The sequence below is a fragment of the Doryrhamphus excisus genome, linkage group LG6 (assembly GCF_037039965.1).
Source record: "Doryrhamphus excisus strain RoL-2023G ecotype Guam linkage group LG6, RoL_Dexc_Guam_v1.1, whole genome shotgun sequence".
NCBI classification, from domain to species: Eukaryota; Metazoa; Chordata; class Actinopteri; order Syngnathiformes; family Syngnathidae; genus Doryrhamphus; species Doryrhamphus excisus.
In genome coordinates, this window is record NC_136362.1 from 21,870,440 (window position 1) to 21,892,448 (window position 22,009).

The 22,009-nt window shown below is 42.9% G+C and overlaps 2 protein-coding genes and 1 non-coding gene across 7 annotated transcripts; 1 reads left to right on the forward strand and 2 right to left on the reverse strand.

The window, feature by feature from the left end:
- Positions 1 to 395: 395 nt before the first annotated feature.
- trnap-ugg (transfer RNA proline (anticodon UGG)) lies at positions 396 to 467 on the reverse strand. The gene has a single exon. It is a non-coding gene; the product is annotated as a tRNA-Pro (tRNA).
- Positions 468 to 1,063: 596 nt separating this feature from the next.
- On the forward strand, positions 1,064 to 14,710 carry septin2 (septin 2). 5 transcript variants are annotated; one of them, XM_058066349.2, is made up of 13 exons: positions 1,064 to 1,230; positions 1,897 to 1,942; positions 4,688 to 4,802; positions 6,438 to 6,524; positions 6,634 to 6,757; positions 7,542 to 7,676; positions 7,745 to 7,862; positions 7,967 to 8,068; positions 11,592 to 11,737; positions 11,809 to 11,931; positions 12,831 to 12,894; positions 13,634 to 13,721; positions 13,808 to 14,710. In XM_058066349.2, the coding sequence occupies exons 2-12, from the start codon at positions 1,919 to 1,921 to the stop codon at positions 13,709 to 13,711; spliced, it is 1,116 nt and encodes a 371-aa protein (XP_057922332.2). In that variant the 5' UTR covers positions 1,064 to 1,230; positions 1,897 to 1,918; the 3' UTR covers positions 13,712 to 13,721; positions 13,808 to 14,710. The 5 variants fall into 5 exon arrangements, with proteins under 5 accessions (XP_057922332.2, XP_057922333.2, XP_078647783.1 ...); XM_058066350.2 differs by having other exon boundaries at positions 12,834 to 12,894; XM_078791657.1 differs by having other exon boundaries at positions 11,809 to 11,892.
- stk25b (serine/threonine kinase 25b) lies at positions 14,091 to 21,995 on the reverse strand. The gene is made up of 11 exons (XM_058067353.2): positions 21,597 to 21,995; positions 20,452 to 20,682; positions 20,215 to 20,271; positions 20,027 to 20,135; positions 19,775 to 19,932; positions 18,901 to 19,086; positions 18,672 to 18,817; positions 17,395 to 17,500; positions 17,237 to 17,308; positions 15,324 to 15,460; positions 14,091 to 15,229 (listed from the first exon to the last, which is right to left on the reverse strand). The coding sequence occupies exons 1-11, from the start codon at positions 21,624 to 21,626 to the stop codon at positions 15,190 to 15,192; spliced, it is 1,272 nt and encodes a 423-aa protein (XP_057923336.2). The 5' UTR covers positions 21,627 to 21,995; the 3' UTR covers positions 14,091 to 15,189.
- Positions 21,996 to 22,009: the final 14 nt, after the last annotated feature.

Sequence of the window (22,009 nt, forward strand, 5' to 3'; positions counted from 1 at the left end):
GCTTGGCCTCCAGCGAGATTGTGCACAGAATCAAATGCTGGTTCTTTAATGAAAACTTGTAATGCTTTGCAGAACTCCAAACTGTACTTCAATGACATGTAACATCATATATAAATTAGAAATTTAGAAAAAAAAGTACAGTATTCACAGACAACCCCGAATACAAGACAATCCCTGTAAAAAAATGCATACTATATGTGCCTGACTTTAACCAATTAAGCCATATAAGTACAGTATATACAATATATGAGGCATTTTACAGTGGTTGTCATCTTATTTTTTTCATTTACAGGTCATTAAAATAACATTTCTTAATTAAAATGCTTTAACGCGGTATCGCAAATTACATTGTTGTCACATTTAGACTTTGTATTTCAGTGTTGGTCTGAAAAGATGGGCTCGTCCGGGATTTGAACCCGGGACCTCTCGCACCCAAAGCGAGAATCATACCCCTAGACCAACGAGCCGCCTTTAGCTGGCGAACAACATTTGTACTTCAAAGCTGAACGTTGCCATGTCTACTCAACATTTAGTTTCACGAAGTTACACGAAGTACAATAGCAACGTCCCTTCATTTGAATACCATGACTAGATTGTTTTATAATGTATGTGAAATGCTCGCCTTTATATTTAATTTTATGGTGATACTGATTTGATTTTAAAAAGGAGTAGACAATATAAAAGTGTACAGCTCTCCTTGTTTGAACCTATAGCATGACCTAAATTTAACCACTGAACCACCTTGACAAACATTATTAATGAGCTTGTAAATAGACATTATTTTGGAACTAATGTGGCCTATCCCGTAGAAACATTTCTGAGGCGCTAGTAAAAAACAGCCACGATAACAACACGAAATCAACTGTGCAAGATAAATAGCTTAATATAGAATAACCAATAACTTTATTTTGCTCAAAGAATTTGTAATAATAGTAAGGATGCTTGTTGATATGGAATGGCTGCATTGTCCTATATTGTGAACAAATAAGCTCGTTGATAAACATTATTTTTGTTTGCCAAGTCCGTCGCAATTTGGACACCCCTTCAATTGCGCGTCTTGCTCTCTTTCGCTCTCTCGCGGTGCATTGTGGTCTGTGTGCTGGAGGAAGCTGCTGCTGCTGCTGCTTCACGGGAATCTGAAGAATTCGAGGTGGCCGCCAAGTCAAATTACTTTTGTCTACCGCCGATTCCTCGACTTCTCGGCCTGTCCTCACACTCTCTACGGTAACGGTGAGTATTTTTACTAAGTCATATCACTTATAAGTAGCAGGCGCGTGTAGCGACTTTGCTAACATTAGCTGCGCGAGTTCACCAAGGGAAGCTCGTTAGTAGTTAATGCTGTGCTATGCTAACAGCGAGCAGGGCTTCTAGTTAGCTGCTTTGCTTTTTTGTACTGCTTTTCGTCCTTTTGAAGAGTAGTCTATCATTAAAAGCGACATGGTTTAATCACAGACGTCACCATCAGACCATTCCACACCCACTGGCGTGTTAACCGTTATAAAGGCAGCCCTTGCGTCGCTAATTCATTAGCGAAATTAACTGCTATCTTAACGGCTTCTTGGTGTTGTTCATGAACAACTTTATGGTCTGGCGACTGGGCTCCACTCGAAGGTTTGACGTAGAAAGTCAGCCTTAAAGTACTTCAACTTTGAGTAATACTAGTAGAAGTCACAGGATGCAGTTGGAGTGTCGTTCACAGGAAAGAAGCTTATCTGTTTTTTTTGTTTTTTTCCCCCACTTGAGCCCTTCTTTTACAAAAGCAAACCAGACTTCCTGTCTCTCACACTGCAAGGCTCACAATCAACCAGGCATGATGACGCAGTCCTACCATTGCACAAACTATTTATACAGATACGTTTTTTGTGTGTATTTCAAGTATTTTGACTTTTCTTCCAGGCTCAGCAAGGTATCAACAATCATGTCTCACGGCGACAAGATAAAAGTGAGTCTTTTATTTTTGCTTTTATGCACCATCACAATGGATTAGGAATAAATACCTCGGCACGTGATTGAAGTGTAGACTTTTAGCCTGAATTAAAGAGTTCTCACAGAGACAGTCAGTCAATTTTGAAAGAGCTTAAAACTAAGGATCGACCGATATGTTTTTTTTTTCGGGACGATACCAAGCTTTTTCCATCACCCTTATCCTATGGCTGATTTTGCTTGGGTCGATATTTGTGGCCGATACTGCTTTTGCGCCCTCAATTTACATGAAAAAATGACGAGGATAACAAATATTACAGGTCTCAAGGTTAAACAAATATTTATTTAAATGTAAACATTGAAGACAGTAGGATTCAGCTTTCTTAAACACACATTTAAACAGCATTATCAACTTTAAAAGGAATAAATATTCAACCATGTGCAAAACATTTCTGTTGTAGTTTAAGTTATATCTAGCATCGATGTGATGACTGCTCCTCCGCAGTGAGACCTAAAGACCTCTGATAACAGACACGGCTGCTCCAAATCGTGCTGTGTGTGTGCGTGCGTGCTTGGAGAGAGCGCGCACACATAACATGACACACATTTAACTTGAGCGTTGGCTGAATGAAAGTCCTCCAAACACCATGGGACTGAATTGCCAAGGTTGCCATTAAAGCGGTGTTGGTAACAGCTGTCCATATTAGCCTACTACAACTGCATCAACAGCTCCCTAATTCCAACGGCAGGCACTTTTAAAGATGAAGCATTCAGCAGCATTCCTGGTTTTCACACCCAAACTAAACTATATTTTCAAGCACGTATATTGCATGCACTTGGCGTTCATGTTTCCCATTTCAAAGCAGGTGGCAATTTTTCAACTAAGTTTAACTGTTAGAGGCAAATTAAAAGTTGAAAACGTACCTTTGTTGTGATTCACCACTCTTGCAGTCTGGGAGGGGTACCGGGACTACGTGTGTTGCAGGGTCCTTCGGCAACACAAAGCTGCCTGGCGGATGTCTGTCTGTAAATCATGCTGCGAAAAAATACATTGGCGAACCCACGCGCGTATTGGCCAATACCGATTCAAGTAGAGAACGCAAATATCGGCCCAATATATCGGCTGGCCGATGTATCGGCCGATCCTTACTTAAAACTATATTTTGAAGGGGACCTCGTATGCTTTTTCCACTTTTCTGACCTGTAAATGTAGTTAGAATGTTGTATTCTCGTGTTAAACGGTGCCAAAGTTTCAGATAATGAGGTTTGTGCATTTGGAAGTTAGCCCTGGATGAAGTTTGGGATGCCTCAAAACGCTCAGTTTCAGAGGGCGTTGCAAAACAGTTCCTTTGTGATGTCACAGAGGAGTGGTTCTCCTTATGGGTGTAGCTGTCAAAGGCATTTCCCACTGGATCTGTTTTTGTGAACATGAATGGGAAAAATATCCGCCAAACTGTTGTTGAAGCCAGAAGTGGTACGCTCTCGCTGGGAAATGTGCATTCATGCCAGACACGCTGTGCGTCCACGCGGTACCATCACATTCAGATTCTGAGCTCCACGGCACCAGCGATTCTGGTAATGACTTGATGAATACAGTTTTTAACTCGATAGACATGGAAGTAACAACCCATAGTCACCTTTAAACTCTGATTATTCATTGTTTAAAACACTTTGCGCAACTCTTATGCTGCAAGGACTCAAGACGGCCGCTATCTAGCGCGCTGGAGAGCAAAGCAGATGTCCTAGGAATTTATTTCAAAAATATTTAAAAAAATACCACTTCCACACGTAATGGGAGGAGAGCTTTTTTTTTTCCCCTCTACTCTTCGCGTCAGACACGCCACGGCTAATTTCATGGCATCATGAAGTGTTAGAGTAAAGTTATATAAGGTAATAGTGACCAGAATACTACCTATCACTTGTATTTCAATATATTGTGACAAATAATAGACCATAGTGGGTTGCACGGTGGCCCCACTCAGGTATCTCTGTGTGGAGTTTGCATGTTCTCCCTGTGCATGCGTGGGTTTTCTCCAGGTACTCCGGTTTCCTCGCACATTCCAAAAACATGCTAGGTTAATTGGCCACTCCAAATTGTCCATAGGTATGAATATGAGTGTGAATGGTTGTTTGTCTGTATGTGCCCTGTGATTGGCTGGCGAACAGACCAGTCCGCCTCTCCCCCAAAAACAGCTGGGATAGGTTCCAACATGCCCGCGACCCTTGTGAGGAACAAGCGGTATCGAAAATGGATGGATGGATAGACCATAGTTTACCATGAAGCAGTGTTAATTAACACTACAATATGATGAGGGAGTGGTAATTGTTAGTGACATGTGTTTTTTCTGGGGAACAAACGGCCTATTCTCAGAGAAAACGTTTTTTGACTAAAAATCCACAAATTGTCTGGTCAATAAATGCTGAAATGCCAACACGTGACATTCAATACCATGAAGAAGCTGTGTCCAAACTTTTGACTGGTAGTGTATGTAGTTTGAAAAGCTGTCCTTTTGTGTTCAGGTAGTTCTGCACGGCTTTAAGCCCCAGCGCAGTAAACACTGGAATGAGGGGTGGGAGGTCTTCTGCAAACAGATTGCAGAGGAGCCATCGTGTTGAACCTAAATGCCTCGGGATGTAGTGAGCGGCTGTCTCCTTGATCATAGTTTACAAATGTTTGTCATGTAACAGGAACTGAGGGGGGCTCACATTTAGTCTGTTTATTTTACTTATGTGTTTTTCTACTTTCTCTTCCTTGTTTCTGCAGCAAGGCCAGTTCACTAACCCTGAGACGCCAGGGTATGTTGGATTTGCCAACCTGCCAAATCAGGTTCACCGCAAGTCCGTTAAAAAGGGTTTTGAGTTCACTCTTATGGTTGTCGGTAAGTTTTCACGTTGTAGATTTGCACTAAACACTGACCCTGAATCCGTGTCCCTTGCCCTTTGGTATTCCATTTGTTTTTAATGCATAAGGAAGACATACTAAGTCTAGTTGCTCAGCTGGGGTCTTCAGCAGTGTAAACTCCTGTGACTGTGTGACTTTCCAGCCCTCACTTGGGAAAGGGGGAGGGGGTGGAAGCTCTGAGCAACATTGTTGCTCATCCCCCTTTTTTTGCTTTCAAATGAACCAGTGGAATGCAGTCAGTGGGCCTGCCGGGATTGGTTCATAGAGTGGACCAGGCCTGCTCGTCTCTTGACCTCACTGAGTTCTGTAGCTAATCATTTTTTCTGCACATGACAACCACTGTAATTCACATTCTCTTAATTATTACCCCAAATCTCTCACATAGTGTATTAAATGCTGACGTTGCTTTGGTGGGGAACCACAGGCATGAAATTCCCCTTGAAATGGTTGCTTGAGGCCGTGTTGATCATGAGACATCCTGACATTTAATGACGTTTGGTGTCTTGTATGATTTTTCGGTCCAAAAATACAAGTACAAAATAGAGGAACTTAGCTATGTAGTACTCGTCCCAGTTCTCACTGTCATGAGTTGGGCATGCTTTGTTTGTTAGTGTCTGATCAGTTCTTTAGTTTATAGCCTAGGGGAACACCAATGTCATGGGGGTACATGGATAAAAATAAAAAACTCACCAGTGCACCTGAACGCCTCATGATGCAGAAAGGAGACGGAACATAAAGTTCTTCATTGCTCTTTGTGCATTACATGAACAAATAAGTAAGCTTGATGATTTTGTGCAGTGAGAGTGTTGTTGAAAAAATATATATGGAGGCTGATTCATTATCAGTTTATCAGCGCTCTTGCAAATAAGTGCAGGAGTGCATGCTTTAGATCAAACGTCTGAAGGGGTACGCCACTGTAAAAACATTGGGAACCACTGGTTTGCAGTAAATTATACACACTCCGCTGTTTCCCCCATGGCTGCATTTAGGGTGTAGATGCATCTAATTTGCATCATTGGCCATGGTGCATGAGCATGGCATTTTAAAGTTTTTTTTATTGGCCCTCAGTGGAAATACTTTGTACACCTCTGGTATCTTTATGACCATAGAAATGCATTGGATTACATTATTTGATTTTAGGATGTACACGCTTAATGCAAAAGGCTTGATTTGCAGCGCCAACATCTTAGGCCACCATTTAGCACTGACCACATACAACTAGAATGTGACAAGGCTGAGGAGGTAATACGGTGTGCACATTAAAGTACAACATATTGAATAGTGGCCTTGTATTTAGCACCAGCATAATACAAATGTATGTACTATGTTCTCTGGTTAGTTTTTGCAGATCCTAAGACTGACGGATCACTATACACACTGACACGCCTTCCTTGTGTGCTGGGATCAGCCACATGATACCCCTGGGAAAGATGAAGCCACATTCAGTCTTGTCTGTCTTATGTTTTCCTGGTTCTTAGCCTCGTCCAGTGTGTTACACAGGCAAATGTCTTTTTCCCTGCATCAGAAAATGCTGCACACCACACAAGGAGAGATGATAAGCAAAGATTTAGTGATGTGCATTAATACTTTGATTATTCTTTGTGGCCAAAAGGGGAATCTGGACTTGGAAAATCCACCCTGATCAACAGCCTGTTCCTGACTGACCTCTACCCTGAGAGGATCATTCCTGGGGCAGCAGGTAGAACACATACCCGTAGACCAGTCCTTCTCAAATAGTGGGGCGGGCCATGTTTGCCATGTTAGTGAGCGTCATTGACTCGCGGTCCTTTTTGTTCATTCTCAAACAGAAAAGATCGAGAGGACGGTTCAGATCGAAGCATCCACAGTGGAAATTGAAGAGCGAGGGGTGAAGCTGCGACTCACTGTGGTTGACACCCCAGGATACGGAGATGCCATCAACAGCCAGGACTGGTGTGTAACGAAAGTGTTACATTGAACATGTTTCAACGGTTTCACGGTATTATACTAAAATGTGCATTATTATGAAATATCCTTAATGAAAAGAGAGGAAAAGTAAATCGTTATGGCAGGATGCACTGAGACATTAAGTGTTTTTTGCTTGTTATGAGTAGGGAGTAAGTTTATGCCCCACTCCTGTCTCCTAGTCAATCAAATCCCCACGGTGGTGACCCTCGATGTCGACCGCTCAAAGCGCCTTTGAACGCTAACGATGACTGTGCTATCTGTGTCAACACATTAAAGCAGAATTTTTGTGGGTTTGAAACCTTGTTTTTTTCATATGGAGATATACCTTGAAACCGGTAACCAGCCCATGCCTAAACATAAGATTTCAAGGAAAAAGCCGAAAGAAACAAACAGAAAGTACCTGCTGTCATTTCTGCAAAGCCACTGTATTTTACATTAGCTGTACATTCAGGGGTCAGTCATTGGTTTATTACTTCCACCAAGAACAAAAGCATATTGTTTTCACTGTTAGTGAGATTTTGCAAAGACTACACTGCTGAATTTCATTAAACTTGGTGCACTGCAGGAACACATTACATTTTATACCTAACAAAATTCAAATGCAAATACAGGGATTTCTATTCTGTCATCTCTCAGTGGGACCGTAAACCAGGAGTCCTGTTGATATCAGAAAGACCTTGTTGGTTGACACTTGGAGTGCTTTTTTTAAATGTTCTTGTTTCTTGTGTGTGCTATGGTTTTAATGAGCACATCTGCCATATTCTACCAGTTTCAGCACTATTATCAGCTACATCGATGACCAGTTTGAGCGTTACCTCCACGATGAGAGCGGCCTCAATCGTCGGCACATTGTCGACAACAGAGTTCACTGCTGCTTCTATTTCATTTCCCCGCTCGGACATGGGTGAGTCCGGAACCATTCCCTCTGCTTCACTTGGACAACAAAACTTAATGTGTGCCTGCTCTTCCTAGCCTGAAACCCCTGGATGTTCAATTCATGAAGGCCATCCACAACAAGGTCAATGTGGTCCCTGTCATTGCCAAAGCAGACACGCTCACCCTCAGAGAGCGAGAGCGGCTCAAGCGCAGGGTGAAGACACTGTTCACTGTTATTGCATGGTCCCAATTATTGTGTGCTCACTTAAAACATTTCATGATTATGACCTCTTCTTGCATATCACTCTGATGGCTCAGATTCTGGATGAAATTGATGAACATGGTATCAAGATTTACCACCTTCCCGATGCTGAATCTGATGAGGACGAGGACTTCAAAGAGCAGACCAGGATCCTCAAGGTAAACGTTTCATCTTGGACCTGTCAAAGCTGCTCGACCATTGATTGTTGACACTTATCAACCGGTGAATACAGACCCGCCAACGTGTGCATTTCTTTTACACTACACGCATTTTAACCCTTGATTTGGTTTTTGTTGCTGTCTGCATGCATTTTGTTGCATTTTTCTGGTTTCAGTCACCTTGGCCAGCCAGTTGGGGGCACCTTGAGTTTCTACGCGAATCGTGATATGCATTAGAGGTGTCCCAATCCAGATGTTTTGGCTTCTGATCTGAATTTTGACTGATTTTGCAAGGCATACAAAATATTGTGTTCTTGGACTATACAGATGTGGTTTATAGTGTTTATAGTGAGGTGAGTTTCATCAAAACACCACTTCTCAACAAAAAAGGGCTTTTTGTAAAAATATAAATTTCCACTTTGCCACAAATTTTGCCATATATACAGTGAAGAAAATAAGTATTTGAACACCCTGCTATTTTGCTATTTCTCCCACTTAGAAATCATGGAGGGGTCTGAAATTTTCATCGTAGGTGCATGTCCACTGTGAGAGAGATAAACTAAAAAGAAAAATCCAGAAATCACAATGCATGATTTTTTAACAATTTATTTGTGTGATACAGCTGCAAATAAGTATTTGAACACCTGTGTATCATCTAGAATTCTGACCCTGAAAGACCTGTTAGTCTGCCCATTAGAAGTCCACCTGCACTCCATGTATCATCCTGAATCAGATGCACCTGTTTGAGGTCGTTAGCTGCATAAAGACACCTGTCCACCCCATACAATCAGTAAGACTTTAACTTGTAACATGGCGAAGACCAAAGAGCTGTCCAAAGACACCAGAGACAAAATTGTACACCTCCACAAGGCTGGAAAGGGCTACGGAGCAATTACCAAGCAGCTTGGTGAAAAAAGGTCCACTGTTGGAGCTATCATTAGAAAATGGAAGAAGCTAAACATGACGGTCAATCTCAATCGGAGTGGAGCCCCATGCAAGATATCACCTCGTGGGGTCTCAATGATTCTAAGAAAGGTGAGGAATCAGCCCAGAACTACACGACAGGACTTGGTCAATGACCTGAAAAGAGCTGGGACCACCGTTTCCAAGGTTACTGTAGGTAATACACTAAGACGTCATGATGTGAAATCATGCATGGCATGAAAGGTTCCCCTGCTTAAACCAGCACATGTCAAGGCCCGTCTTAAGTTTGCATATGACCATTTGGATGATACAGAGGAGTCATGGGAGAAAGTTTTATGGTCAGATGAGACCAAAATAGAACTTTTTGGTCATAATTCCAATAAGCGTGTTTGGAGGAAGAAGAATGAAGAGTACAATCCGAAGAACACCATCCCTACTGTGAAGCATGGGGGTGGTAGCATCATGCTTTGGGGGTGTTTTTCTGCACATGGGACAGGACGAGTGCACTGCATTAAAGAGAGGATGACTGGGGCCGTGTATTGTGAGATTTTGGGGAACAACCTCCTTCCCTCTGTCAGAGCATTGAAGATGGGTCGTGGCTGGGTCTTCCAACACGACAACGACCCGAAGCACACAGCCAGGAAAACCAAGGAGTGGCTCCGTAAGAAGCATATCAAGGTTCTAGCATGGCCCAGCCAGTCTCCAGACCTGAACCCAATCGAAAATCTTTGGAGGGAGCTCAAACTCCGTGTTTCTCAGCGACAGCCCAGAAACCTGACTGATCTAGAGAAGATCTGTGTGGAGGAGTGGGCCAAGATCCCTCCTGCAGTGTGTGCAAACCTGGTGAAAAACTACAGGAAACGTTTGACCTCTGTAATAGCAAACAAAGGCTACTGTACCAAATATTAACATTCATTTTCTCAGGTGTTCAAATACTTATTTGCAGCTGTATCACACAAATAAATTGTTAAAAAATCATGCATTGTGATTTCTGGATTTTTCTTTTTAGTTTATCTCTCTCACAGTGGACATGCACCTACGATGAAAATTTCAGACCCCTCCATGATTTCTAAGTGGGAGAAATAGCAAAATAGCAGGGTGTTCAAATACTTATTTTCTTCACTGTATGTAGTATATATATTATGCCAAAATGTCTAAACAACAATGCCATAATTTTCACACTTGCAACAGAACTGTGTGTGTGTGCATTATGGGTGTGTGTCTAGATTCATTGCGATGCATTTGTGGGTATCGGTAAAATCCGATGCAAGCGCTGTTTTATTCATGTTCAACTTCACCCCATATGTTCCCCAGGTGCAATGAATGCACCATCATTTCATGTTTTGTATTGAATATGGACGGAAGCCGTGAGGCACATACAAGTAATAGTAAAACAGCACGGACGTTCGCACGCAAGCAGCAGCGAGAAATTTTCTATATTCATTTCGTTTAAATGGTATGTTTGGAAACACTATGGATTCTCAAAGAACGGCGGAAAGCTCGACAAAACGTCCGTCATTTGGAAAGAATGCAGCGTCAAGAAGCTGTCCAACGGCAGCATGACAAACCCCCTTGAAAAGGGGACACCACAACACGGACAAGTCTGCCGCCGCCTCCCCGTCTAGTTCTTCGTCAGACAGCGGGGAAAAGGGCTCAGAACAAGTGGATCTTCCGCTGCTTTCCAAATTGTCCAGGAGCTATTTGTCTGTCCCTGAACGAGTGTTCAGCACAGCAGAGCAGTTGGCTTCTTCCTGAATTTGGAGACAATTTTAAAAGGGTAGAAGTTGTTTTCCACTTTCTGCTCCCCACTACTGTATTAGCCTAGCTGCTAGTGCATTCATATTAGCAGTATGTCTTAAAGACAGGAATATAAACAAACATTGATTGCACTGTTGAAAGTGTCACTTAAACTTTGTTGTTGCTGTACTGTATTTTTTACAGTGGTAATTATTGTTATACTCCACCACTGAAGCACTGCTATTGGAATGGCATAGCCCATGTGAAAGTGGGAGGAAAGTTGTTGCGGTCTTAGATGGCAAAAAGAATGATGACGAAGTGGTGCATAGTAAAAATGACAAACAGCACTTTAGTTGAATTTACAGCCAAGTGCCTAAAAGGAATAAAGCCAAATACTTTTTGTAGGACCATACTGAATTCCAGTTTTCCCCTTTACTTATTTGCATCATGTTGAATTGCATCATATTGCAAGAAATTGCACCATATCATATCAGATTGACATTGATGTGAACTAAATGATTATCATATCGCCAGAAAATTCCATGTATGATATCGCTGGCAGTGCATGGAGATGTGCATTGAATCGTCCTCAGTGCTGAGATTCACACCCCTAGTGTGCATGCGTTAAAATGTCCCTTCAATGCATAACCTCCTTCGCGCAGCACGGCAAGATGCCTCTCCACTTCCTGGTTGCGGCATAGCATGTATTTCAATTGGGAAGATGCAGGCTGTGCTCTCATAAAATGCACTTCTGCCACCCTGTGGCCGTTTTTCCCTGCTTAACACTGCACCAAACCCAAGTTGTATCATCACCTAAGACTTAGCATCACATTGTTCACTGACGACTACCGCTGTTCTCCAGGCGAGCATCCCTTTTGCAGTCGTTGGATCCAACCAGCAGATCGAGGCCAAGGGGAAGAAGGTGCGGGGCCGCCTGTACCCATGGGGAGTGGTGGAGGTGGAGAACCCTGAACACAACGACTTCCTCAAGCTGCGTACCATGTTGATGTGAGCGAACACCTGCCCCTTACACCCACGGTTTGATTGACTGATTGATTAACTGCACCGCGACTCCACAGTACCCACATGCAGGACCTACAGGAAGTGACCCAGGACTTGCACTATGAGAACTTCCGCTCAGATCGCCTCAAGCGCAGTGGCAGGTTGTCCTCCCACGGTTACATTCTGCCTCTATCCCCTGCGTACGTACCTGTCTGTCCGCTTGCTGTTTTCTGCACCTCCCCCACCTCAAACCATTTGATTACATGATCCTTTTTGCAGTGAAAGTCTTAGTGACATGCTGAAATCTTATACAGGCTTGTTCAACACACACACACAACCTTCATTTGTAAACAAGGACAACTAGAGCTCACTATGTCCAAGCTAAGAACATTATTATGACGTCTTATGATGAAATAACCTTCCTTTCATGATATTCCTCCATTGTTTAATCCTGTTATGTAGTATCAGTTAGACTGTAGCGCTAGCTCATCATTTTGCATGGAAGCCACGTTAGCAAACACCAAGTTCAAGCCATGTGGAACCGAGTTGAATAGTGTAGTTGAATGGCATGTGTAGCTCATAGAGGACTTTTAACATATCATCATGAAAGTCTCAACATAGCTCAAACAGTTCTTATAGACTTTCCTCCAAAGCCGATCCAGGATAAAGGGACTGATTTTACCGGCCATCTAGCCTATGATGGCGATCTGGTCTTGATTTGTCCAATTCCATGAGCGGACTATTGGAGGTAATGTTTTTTTGTCTTCAAGTGGGGGGGGGGTATCTCTGTTCCCCCAACTTTCACACTTCTTCTGCTTCTATGGTAGAATTTCACCGCTTTCCTTTTTGTAGTTGGATGGCCACTTTCCTCTAGCATCCTATAGAAAACTCCAACACTAACCCACTCACCCTTTTCCACTTTCTCTATGTGGCTTTTGTCATGTTTGCCTAAAAATGTCCTTAACGGCACAAACATGCGCTCCTCACACAGTTACCTGACTGCCAGCACACATCAATGTACAATTGTCATCATACATTATAAATACACACGTACCTTTTAATAGTAGCAGCATAGTAACTGTCCCTTTTGTGACTGAAGCAGAAAGGGTCCGGAACCAGAGGAAATGGACAAGGATATGATCCTGCAGGAGAAGGAGGCTGAGGTGGGTGGTGCCACACATGATCACATACAATACAGTAGAATACACGCATAGAATCGCTCAGTTCCCAACCTTTTTCCTTCCAAAAATATGATTCTGTTGTATGAAGGCATACACAGGCTAATTATGTGCCCCTTTTTCATTGTTCTAGCTGTCACTATACGTCACTGGCGTACATAGTAGAGGTGCTCAGTGTACCAATATAGTCCGCCATTTCATTACTGGTACCCCACTGATATCAATATTGGCAGCGGCTCTCCCCTCAAACTAATGTTGTGGAATGAACAGATTGTCCTCCTTTTACTGTGATGCTTTTGGATGGCTTTCCTACACAAGACAAATACGGCTGAATGCAATGTTAGTCACATTATAAACAAATCAGGAACAATTATCAACTAAAATTAAGAATTCAATCAAATAATGCTGGCAATGATAGAGATGCTCACCACCGCAAGGAACTGCTCATTGCAGCCAAACCGGGGGAGGAAATAAAACTTTAGCTGCTGTTTGAGTGTCCCATAAATATTGGGACACAGTCAAGGTGTACTTTTACTGCACTTTCAGCTTTTGAAGGCATTTACATACATTTCCTGTAGCGTGTAGGTATATTGCAGCAGTTTGTGTATGTGCCTCTCACTAATTTTCTATATACTGTGTAGTCGTAGGCCACTAGTTCTGAAATCATCTTTTGAGTACCTACAAAAGTTGTGTATAAATATGATTTCTGATCTGTGTTTTACAGTTGAGACGAATGCAGGAGATGATCGCCAAGATGCAGGCTCAGATGCAGAAGCAGGGCGATGGAGAGGGAGACGTTTGAAAATGTGACGGTGAGAAGCATCCATTTGTACATTTTAAATAGCACTTCACGTAGTTGATCCTCAGAAAAATAGATTTCCTGTTTATCCCGTTGAAGGTGTTTCAGGCACCGCTTGAGCTTGATGGGAGACAGACGAAGGACAGCAGCGATCTGGTTATCGACTTGCCACTATCCTCATTCAATTCCATACGGGATCTGGATTGCTGATATATATATGGTAAAATATATTCAAACAGTGTTATGATACATTCTAGATAAATATATATATATATTTAAGAACTAAAACGGAATATATATATATATATATATATTCAGTTTTATTTCTTAAATCTTTTTAACCTTAGTCTCAGATCATTAAGCACTGGCCAAGGGATTTAAATGTTGTCGTATGAATATTACTTTTAATACAAAAACAAACATGACATGATCATTCTTGTTGCCATCCACAAGCACATACTTGCTCCATGACAGAGCTTCACTGTGAGAGTCAAAGAAACAACTTTGTCTAAATGGACTTTCTATGTGAGAGTATCCCCACCCTCGGTCTAGAAGAGGCCACGCCAGTGTGCCGTGATGTTACTGATGTCATTACCCACATGCATGCAACTCTAGAGACAAATCTTGAGTTCCAGTGAAGTGAAGGGTGTTCGTTGTGTTGGGGCCTTCCCGTTGTGCATCCCTCTTACCTGTGAAGTTGGACATTACTCAAAACTATTATGTACAAATGAAGGAAAGTCAGTTGAGATGTGGTTGACCACTGCATACTTGTTGAAGCATACATGTGAAGGTCTTTACTCTCTTCTGTCCCTCATGTCAAGTGTTTTCACTTGTACTATCGTGTCTAATTCAAGGCACCAATGAACGTATTCATGACAATTAATTCCCTCACCAGCCAAAACGTGAGCTCCTGACATTCCTCTTTGAGCTGTTTGTAATCCAATATTAAAGTACCAAATATAGTTCTTGATGCAAAATGTTGTAATAAAGGTTATTTGCCAATATGAACTGGGCTATGCATGTCTTTACCCTTCGTCCAGGACTCTAAAATGTAAAACACCTTACAACAAAAGCCTTATTACTTTATCACAAACTCAACGGTCAAATAAGTTCATGTCTGCTTATAGCAATGTCAGTGTCTACCAGCTCTCTCAGGTCACGAGTCACGCCTGGTAACAAAAGTGTCCCAATTTTACCTTTGTGGATAACTACTAAAATGCAGCTTGTGTAATTCAAAAAGACATAAGACTTTTTCCCATTAAATTTATTATACCCTTTTCAGGCTAACAGGTATACACAACGTGCTAACTTTCATGGCTTTTTTTGTCTTAAATACTCTCCGCTCTGAAAGAAAAAACTGTAAAAATATTTAACTACATAAAAGATCTGGGGGAGGTTTTAAAAGCAGAAGGGAGTCCTGGGGCTGCTGAGGTCCTTGTCTGATTTCTTGGACAGGTTTAGAAGACAAAAGGGGTGGGGTTTCATCGCGAAGATGGCGTGGTGTTACCGTTTAAAGAAAACCTGATGGAACACAAAACAGCATGTTAAGAGTAGAGGCGGGCTCATTCTGCTGAATCGTTCCAGCCAACAGTGGCCAAACTGTTTGCGAGGCTACCTGCACACTCTCTCCATCATGTGTGTGACAAGGCGGTCAGAGATGCCAGGACAGGATTCTTCTGCGAGGTTGAAGGCGTTCTCGAGTTCCTCAATGGCCCCAACTCCGCCGCCGCTCGCTCGCCGCTTCTCCTTCAACTGATGGCAAAAGGTGTGAGTGATTGGAAAGGGTGAAGGTCAAAAGATAAGGACGCTAACGGGACCTTTTATGCTAAAAATGTATTACAAACGCAGCTGGACTCACACGGTGAATTGACATGACCCGTGCTACATTTTAGGCTAACCAAGGTTCCGTTGCATGTACATCATCCCATCCTGCAAATACCCCAATACCCCAGATGACAACTTTGTAAGGCTTCGTTACACATCTTAAAATCCTGTAGCTATCAAAATCAGTGCTTCCTCAGAGTAAAGGCTAACATAGCATTGCTGTTAAAATGTGACTATTACCACCACTGTAGCTCACAAGCTGTTTGAGTCCTCCTGTCCCGCTCAATGTTACGTTGTGTGTGTGTGTGTGTGTGTGATACATGGCATTGATTACGTTCAACAAGTGTAGTTACAGAGATTGGTTATCTGAAGTCTATCCTAGGGATCGACCGATATGGGTTTTTTTCTCCGGCAGATACAGATTTTTTTCCATCACCCTTATCCTATGGCCGATTTTGCTTGGGTCGATATTTGTGGCCGATACTGCTTTTGCTCCCTCAATTTACATGAAAAAATGACGATAACAAATATTACAGGTCTCATGTTTAAACAAACATTTATTGAAATGTAAACACTGAACACAGTAGGATTCAGCTTTCTTAAACACACATTTAAACGGCATTATCAACTTTAAAAGGAATAAATATTCAACCATGTGCAAAACATTTCTGTCGTAGTTTAAGTTATATCTAGCATCGATGTGATGACTGCTCCTTTGCAGTGTGACGCGCACCCCACCCCCACACACAAACACATCACACTGACACAATTTAGTACGATATATAAAACATTTCTCATCATTAAAGTTGGTGTTGTGCACGCTAAAGACCTCTGATAGCAGACATGGCTGCTCCAATTCCTTCTGTGTGTGTGTGCACACACATAACACGACACGCATTTAACCTGAGCCCGGCGTTGCCTGAATGAAAGTCCTCCAAACACCATGGGACTGAATTGCCAAGGTTGCCATTAAAGCGGTGTTGGTAACAGCTGTCAGCTGTCAACAGCTCCCTAATTCCAACGGGAGGCACTTTTAAAGATGAAGCATTCAGCAGCATTCCTGGTTTTCACACCCACAAACTAACTGGGAGCACTTCCTGGTTCCCAGCGGGCTTTGCAGCAATAGTTTGCCAGTTTGTAGTTAAAGTTGCATAGTTGTTCATTCTTGTTCTGCTCAACTGGTGAGAGTGCTTTTATTCGTCTGTTGCGTTGGTATGTGATGTTTTGGGTATTTCTTGTTGTCACACTATGACTTAAACTGTTATGCCTAGCGGTCACCCAGTCAAATGTGAAAGGTTATGTATGGTGTAAAAAGCAAGCTGATTCTTTACTTGGCATTCAAGTTACCTATTTCAAAGCAGGTGGCAATATTTCAACTAAGCCTGACTGTTAGAGGCTGATTAAATGTTGAAAACGGACTCTTGTTACGATGTGGCGACGGGGTGCCGTGACTGCGCATGTTGTAGGGTCCTCCGGCAACACATAGCTGCCCGGCGGATGCTAGTCTGTAAATCATGCGGCGGAAAAATATATCGGCAAACCACGCGTGCATATGCTGATACCGATTCAAGTAAAGAACGCATAGCGGCCGGACGATGTATCGGTCGATCCTTAGTCAATACATTTGAGTATATGTGTCTGTGCCTTTGTAGAGTACACCAGTGGTTTGATCATTAGCAACAGTATCACAGAGATAAGACATACTTCTCTGAAGATGGGTGTGACCAAGGCGGACAGGCACTGTGACTTGGGTTGCCTTTTCACTGAATCCCCCGACTGTAAAGAAAAAGGATTCCAGGGGAAAAAAGGTTAGATTTTCAAATAAATTCCAAGTGTGTGTGTTTATGCTGTGTGTGTCTTGCCTCTGAGTCGGTGTGTGTGTAGCCCTTCTGTAACTTATTCATAGAGCTTGGTCTGACGGTGGGGAATGTCCACATGGGGCATGAATCCACATCACCATCGCCATCCCTGCACAGAGAAACACTGTGTCATTTAACGATTACTACTACAAAACACATGGAAGAAATGATAGAAGTAGACTAATGTAATTCGTACTGGGATGAATATCAATAAACAAATCACAGCATCCACCCAGCCACCCATTTTACTCTGCTTATCCGTGAGTCGCAGGTTGAGCAGTCAGACTTCCCGTTCCCCGGCCACCTCCTCCAGCTCCACGGGAGGACACCAAGGCGTTCCCAGGCCAGCTGTGAGACATAATCCCTCCAGTGTGTCCTAGGTCTGCCCCGGCACCTTTTCCTGGCTGGGCATGCCCGGATCACCTCACTAGGGAGGCATCCTGGAGGCAACCGGACTAGATGCCACCTCAACTGACTCCTCTCGATATGAAGGAGAAGCGGCTCTACTCTGAGACCCTCAGCCTATCTCTTAGATGAGTCCAGCTAGTCTACGGAGGAAACTAATTTCAGCTGCTTGTATCCGTGATCCTGTTCTTTCGGTCACGATCCAATGCTGGTGACCATAGGTGACCATAGGTGAGCATGGGAACATTGATAGACCAGTAAATTCACCAATCTGGTACAGTGAACGCATTACCGCAGATGCTGCACCGATCCGTCTGTCAACCTCATGCTCCCACCTTCCTTCAGTCATGAACAAGACCCCGAGATACTTAAACTCCTCCACCTGGGGCAGGACCTCATTCCCAACATGGAGGGAGCACTCCACCCTTTTCCGACTGAGAACCATGGCCTCTGATTTGGAGATGCCGATTCTCATCCCAGAATCAGCACCCATCCTCTGTGCACTGGTTTCAGCACCTAGGCGCCTTTGTTCCATAGAACAGTGGTATGAATGGAGTGAGCCCTTTTGTCAGTCGTACAGTCTTTGTCTCAGTGGGTGGGAACACACAGTACAGAAGAGCGTAGCCTTGTGAGGAGCAATGCACGGTAACATAGTCAAAATTCAATGACACTATCAATACCAAGTCATTATAAATGATAACGTACTTTACAGACCTTAATGGTTTAGAGTGCATTAGAAAGGACTCCATAGCTCACTATGACCACATGTTAACAAGTCGAACATTGTAAATTGGTTCCAAACACTGTCTTGAAGGACTTTAGGGCAGGTCCAAATGGGTCGGTAGTGTGTACAACCATGTTCCTCACAGACTCACATATCAGAGTCATCAGAACTAGACTCTTCCCCGTGACCCTCAGACTTCCAGCGGCGGTACCGGTCGATAAGCTCCGTCAGATAGGCCGTCTTCTTGGTGTAACGCGTGATGAACTTGTGCTTGAGCAGCTCTTTGGCTGTCGGCCTCTACGCAGACACATTGAGGAGACGAACAGTCAAAGACAGAACACACCCAAGTCCATGATGCATTATAAACAGACTTTACTCACAAAACGGGGGTCTTTATTTAGACATGCCTCCACAAACTCTTTGAAAGGCTTGCTGTAAGGTCCGTCCAACGTGGGTGGAGTGTTTTTGGGGATAAGGAAGAGGACCCTCATGGGGTGTAAGTCAGAGTTGGGAGGTTCGCCTTTCGCCAGCTCAATGGCTGTGATGCCGAGCGACCAAATATCAGCCTAATGGATGGAAAATGACACCAACATGTTTACTGTATTATGGTGGTTGCAGTTTGCAGTAATGTACGACTGCACTGCATCAAACTGAAAGGGCTTACGATCACTTACAGTATTTGTGGCGTTGTATCTCTTTCATAACACACTTCCTGGTCAGCCAGGGAATAATACAATGTAGCAGGAGAGCTCAGAGTTGCCTACTTAGCATCTGTGTCGTTATACTCGGCAATAATTCAGACAAAAAAAGCCACTATGGCCACAAATTTGGCAACTTTTCTGGTCTGTTTGGACATGGAAGCACATATCACTGTTGTCAGCGGGCAGACAGATATGAGCTCTGCCCATATCTATTGTTACAAAATTGTTATTTTGATGTAAAACATGATGTACATTTCTTGTGTTGTTTATGTTGTGGTATAGGTGTTTCGATATTTCAGCTGTCACAAAGTCTAAAAAAAAATGTCAAAGTGAAAGTTATTCTTGAAATGTATCTTTTCACAAAAAGCTGCTTTTCTTCCGCGTTTTCGTCGGGAACTGCTATTTTCCTGAAACTTACCTAAGTTCTACTCCTGATTTCTACAGAACGGAGATTGAAAGAGTTAAGCGTCCAATGAGGACACACTTTATTACCCCCCACACAAAGACTTTTAAGCTTTAAGCTTAATGTTTTACTTAAAGTGACAAGTCTCACCTTGAAGTCGTAGGCCGACTGTTTGATGACTTCCGGCGCCATCCAAAAGGGCGTGCCAACAAATGTGTTCCTCTTAATCTGAGTGTCTGTCAACTGTCCAGCCACCCCGAAATCTGCCAGCTTCACATCGCCCTGCTCTGACAAGAGCACGTTGGCAGCTGGACATAAAAAGTGAGCAAGAAGATACACAGTTGATCTTTAAATCATCATTAAAATACCTATTTGCGTTATGAGCAGCGCTGTCCTTATCACCTTTAATATCTCTGTGAATCTTCCTTTCAGAGTGCAAATACTCCAAGCCCTTAAGGATCTCCCGCAATATGGTGGCAATGTACGTCTCTTCAAGAGGCCCTGGACGCAGCTGGGGGTGAAAAGTAACACTTTTGCTTTTAGATTTTAGGATTTTTAACAACTTAAAGCTACAAGAAAATGAATCTTACCAGATCCAAAGCAGATCCTCCACCTAAATATTCCATGATAATCCAAAGTTTGGTCCCCTGGTAGACAAAATACAGACAATAAGATGTTTCAAGCCATCAAGTACACACAGTTGCTAGTACAACATTATGAGTGAAAATGAGTCAACACACAGACATTATCGTCTAAATGGCTAGCAACACTGAAATGTGTGGGGTGTATTCACCTGTGTGGATAACAGGTGCAAACAATTATCTCACCTTCAGGTATGAGCCATAATATTTGGTCACAAACGGACTGTCACACTGACTCAGCACTGTGATCTCCTGCTGAATGTCTTCGATCTCATCCTCCGCCTCCTCCAGGTCAATGATTTTAATAGCCACCACCTCTTTCGTGCGGTTGTTGATACCTTTGTAGACCTCTCCAAAGGATCCCTTCCCAATGCGCTCTTGCTTGGTGAAGTACTCTTCGGGATCCAGCCGGGTATTCTGGTCCAGTCATAGCAAATGAGATCAAATTTGACTGACTATTTAAACAGCTGATGAGGCAATGGATTTATAATGGCATTCGACTGTGCTGACAATTAATTCTACACATTGTTGGCGGGTGCACTGCATATGTATTCACTGTACTCTTCCTCAGTGTTTTGATGTGTAGAGTAATTGTCATGGCAACTGAGTCAAACTCATTATGGGCGTCTCCTGCTGAGAAATGCAAAGAGTATGTGCCAAAGGCAAACAAACATTATAATGGGTGTCAACTTTCTAAATATAGGAAAATGTTCAAATACACAGTTTAAAATATAAACAATGTTTTGTTCCTCCAAACAACTGGACATAGACTCGTAGAATTCCTGACTCATTAAATAATTATTTTTGGACAGTTGTCCTCCCATCTCCAGGATGGTTTTGGCCTAGGCTACTCAACTACATTGTTCTAGGTGAGGCTTGGACTTTGTTTTCACATCGGTAAATGACAATAGCATCAGTTAACTCTTAAGATCAAAGATCCTCTCAATGACAGGAGCACTGCCATTTTTAAAGGACCTGCTGCTGCAGCAAAAAAAAAGAACCCTTGTCATAGATCTCCCAGATGTCATCAACGCACCAGTGGTTTTAGAAATCTTGATATCAAAAAATGATATCGAACTTGCCGGCCTATGGGATGTCACTGCCCGGCAGGAATTGGCTCATGGGGCACCAGTTGGATATCCGTTGTCTAAGGTTTACTGTGTGCATTAACCTACCTTATTACTTACCCTATCTAATTACACAGTGAAGCTTGACTTGACATTCAAAAAAATGTTGCTTAATGCTTATGGATAACATGCTTCGTCACCGTCCCACTCATTATGAAAGTCTGTTGTCTTGTCCTGACAAGTGTGTGAAGAGCATATATGTACCTGGTTCTGCATGTCCCGTAGGTGTGCCATGTCTTCTTTCGCTTGGAATGCTTCAAGGAAGGACACTGTTGTCTCCTTCAGAGGTTAGCGATATGTCCGCTAAGTATTCTTCCTGCCCTCGTCGCTGTTTATGAAGCTAGCTAGCTAGGTGGCTAGCCAACAAGATAAACACCCAGGCTGCTGCTTCTTTTAACGGGGCTGTCACTCCGTCTTCGGCCTCCAAGTCCAGCGGAGGAGCCAACAGCCCTGCTACTACCGAGTTACTGACCGATACACTCCATTTGTGTCCGCGGTGGTGGACAAATAGAATAATATCCCTTCTGAGTTTGATATTTTTAATTCATTTCACGACGCGTCCTGCCCGTTCAGTCGCTTGAGGACAAAATAATGGCTCGAGAAAAGGACGCATGCGC

Excerpts from the sequence above, each read along its gene's own strand:
- septin2 (XM_058066349.2), top strand. The coding sequence starts at position 1,919 with ATGTCTCACGGCGACAAGATAAAA. Across the intron at positions 1,943-4,687 it reads CTCACGGCGACAAGATAAAA|CAAGGCCAGTTCACTAACCC; the intron begins GTGAGTCTTTTA and ends TTGTTTCTGCAG. Across the intron at positions 7,677-7,744 it reads ATTTCCCCGCTCGGACATGG|CCTGAAACCCCTGGATGTTC; the intron begins GTGAGTCCGGAA and ends TGCTCTTCCTAG.
- stk25b (XM_058067353.2), bottom strand. The coding sequence starts at position 21,626 with ATGGCACACCTACGGGACATGCAGAACCAG. Across the intron at positions 20,683-21,596 it reads TACGGGACATGCAGAACCAG|AATACCCGGCTGGATCCCGA; the intron begins GTACATATATGC and ends TGACTGGACCAG. Across the intron at positions 20,272-20,451 it reads ATTATGGCTCATACCTGAAG|GGGACCAAACTTTGGATTAT; the intron begins GTGAGATAATTG and ends TTTGTCTACCAG.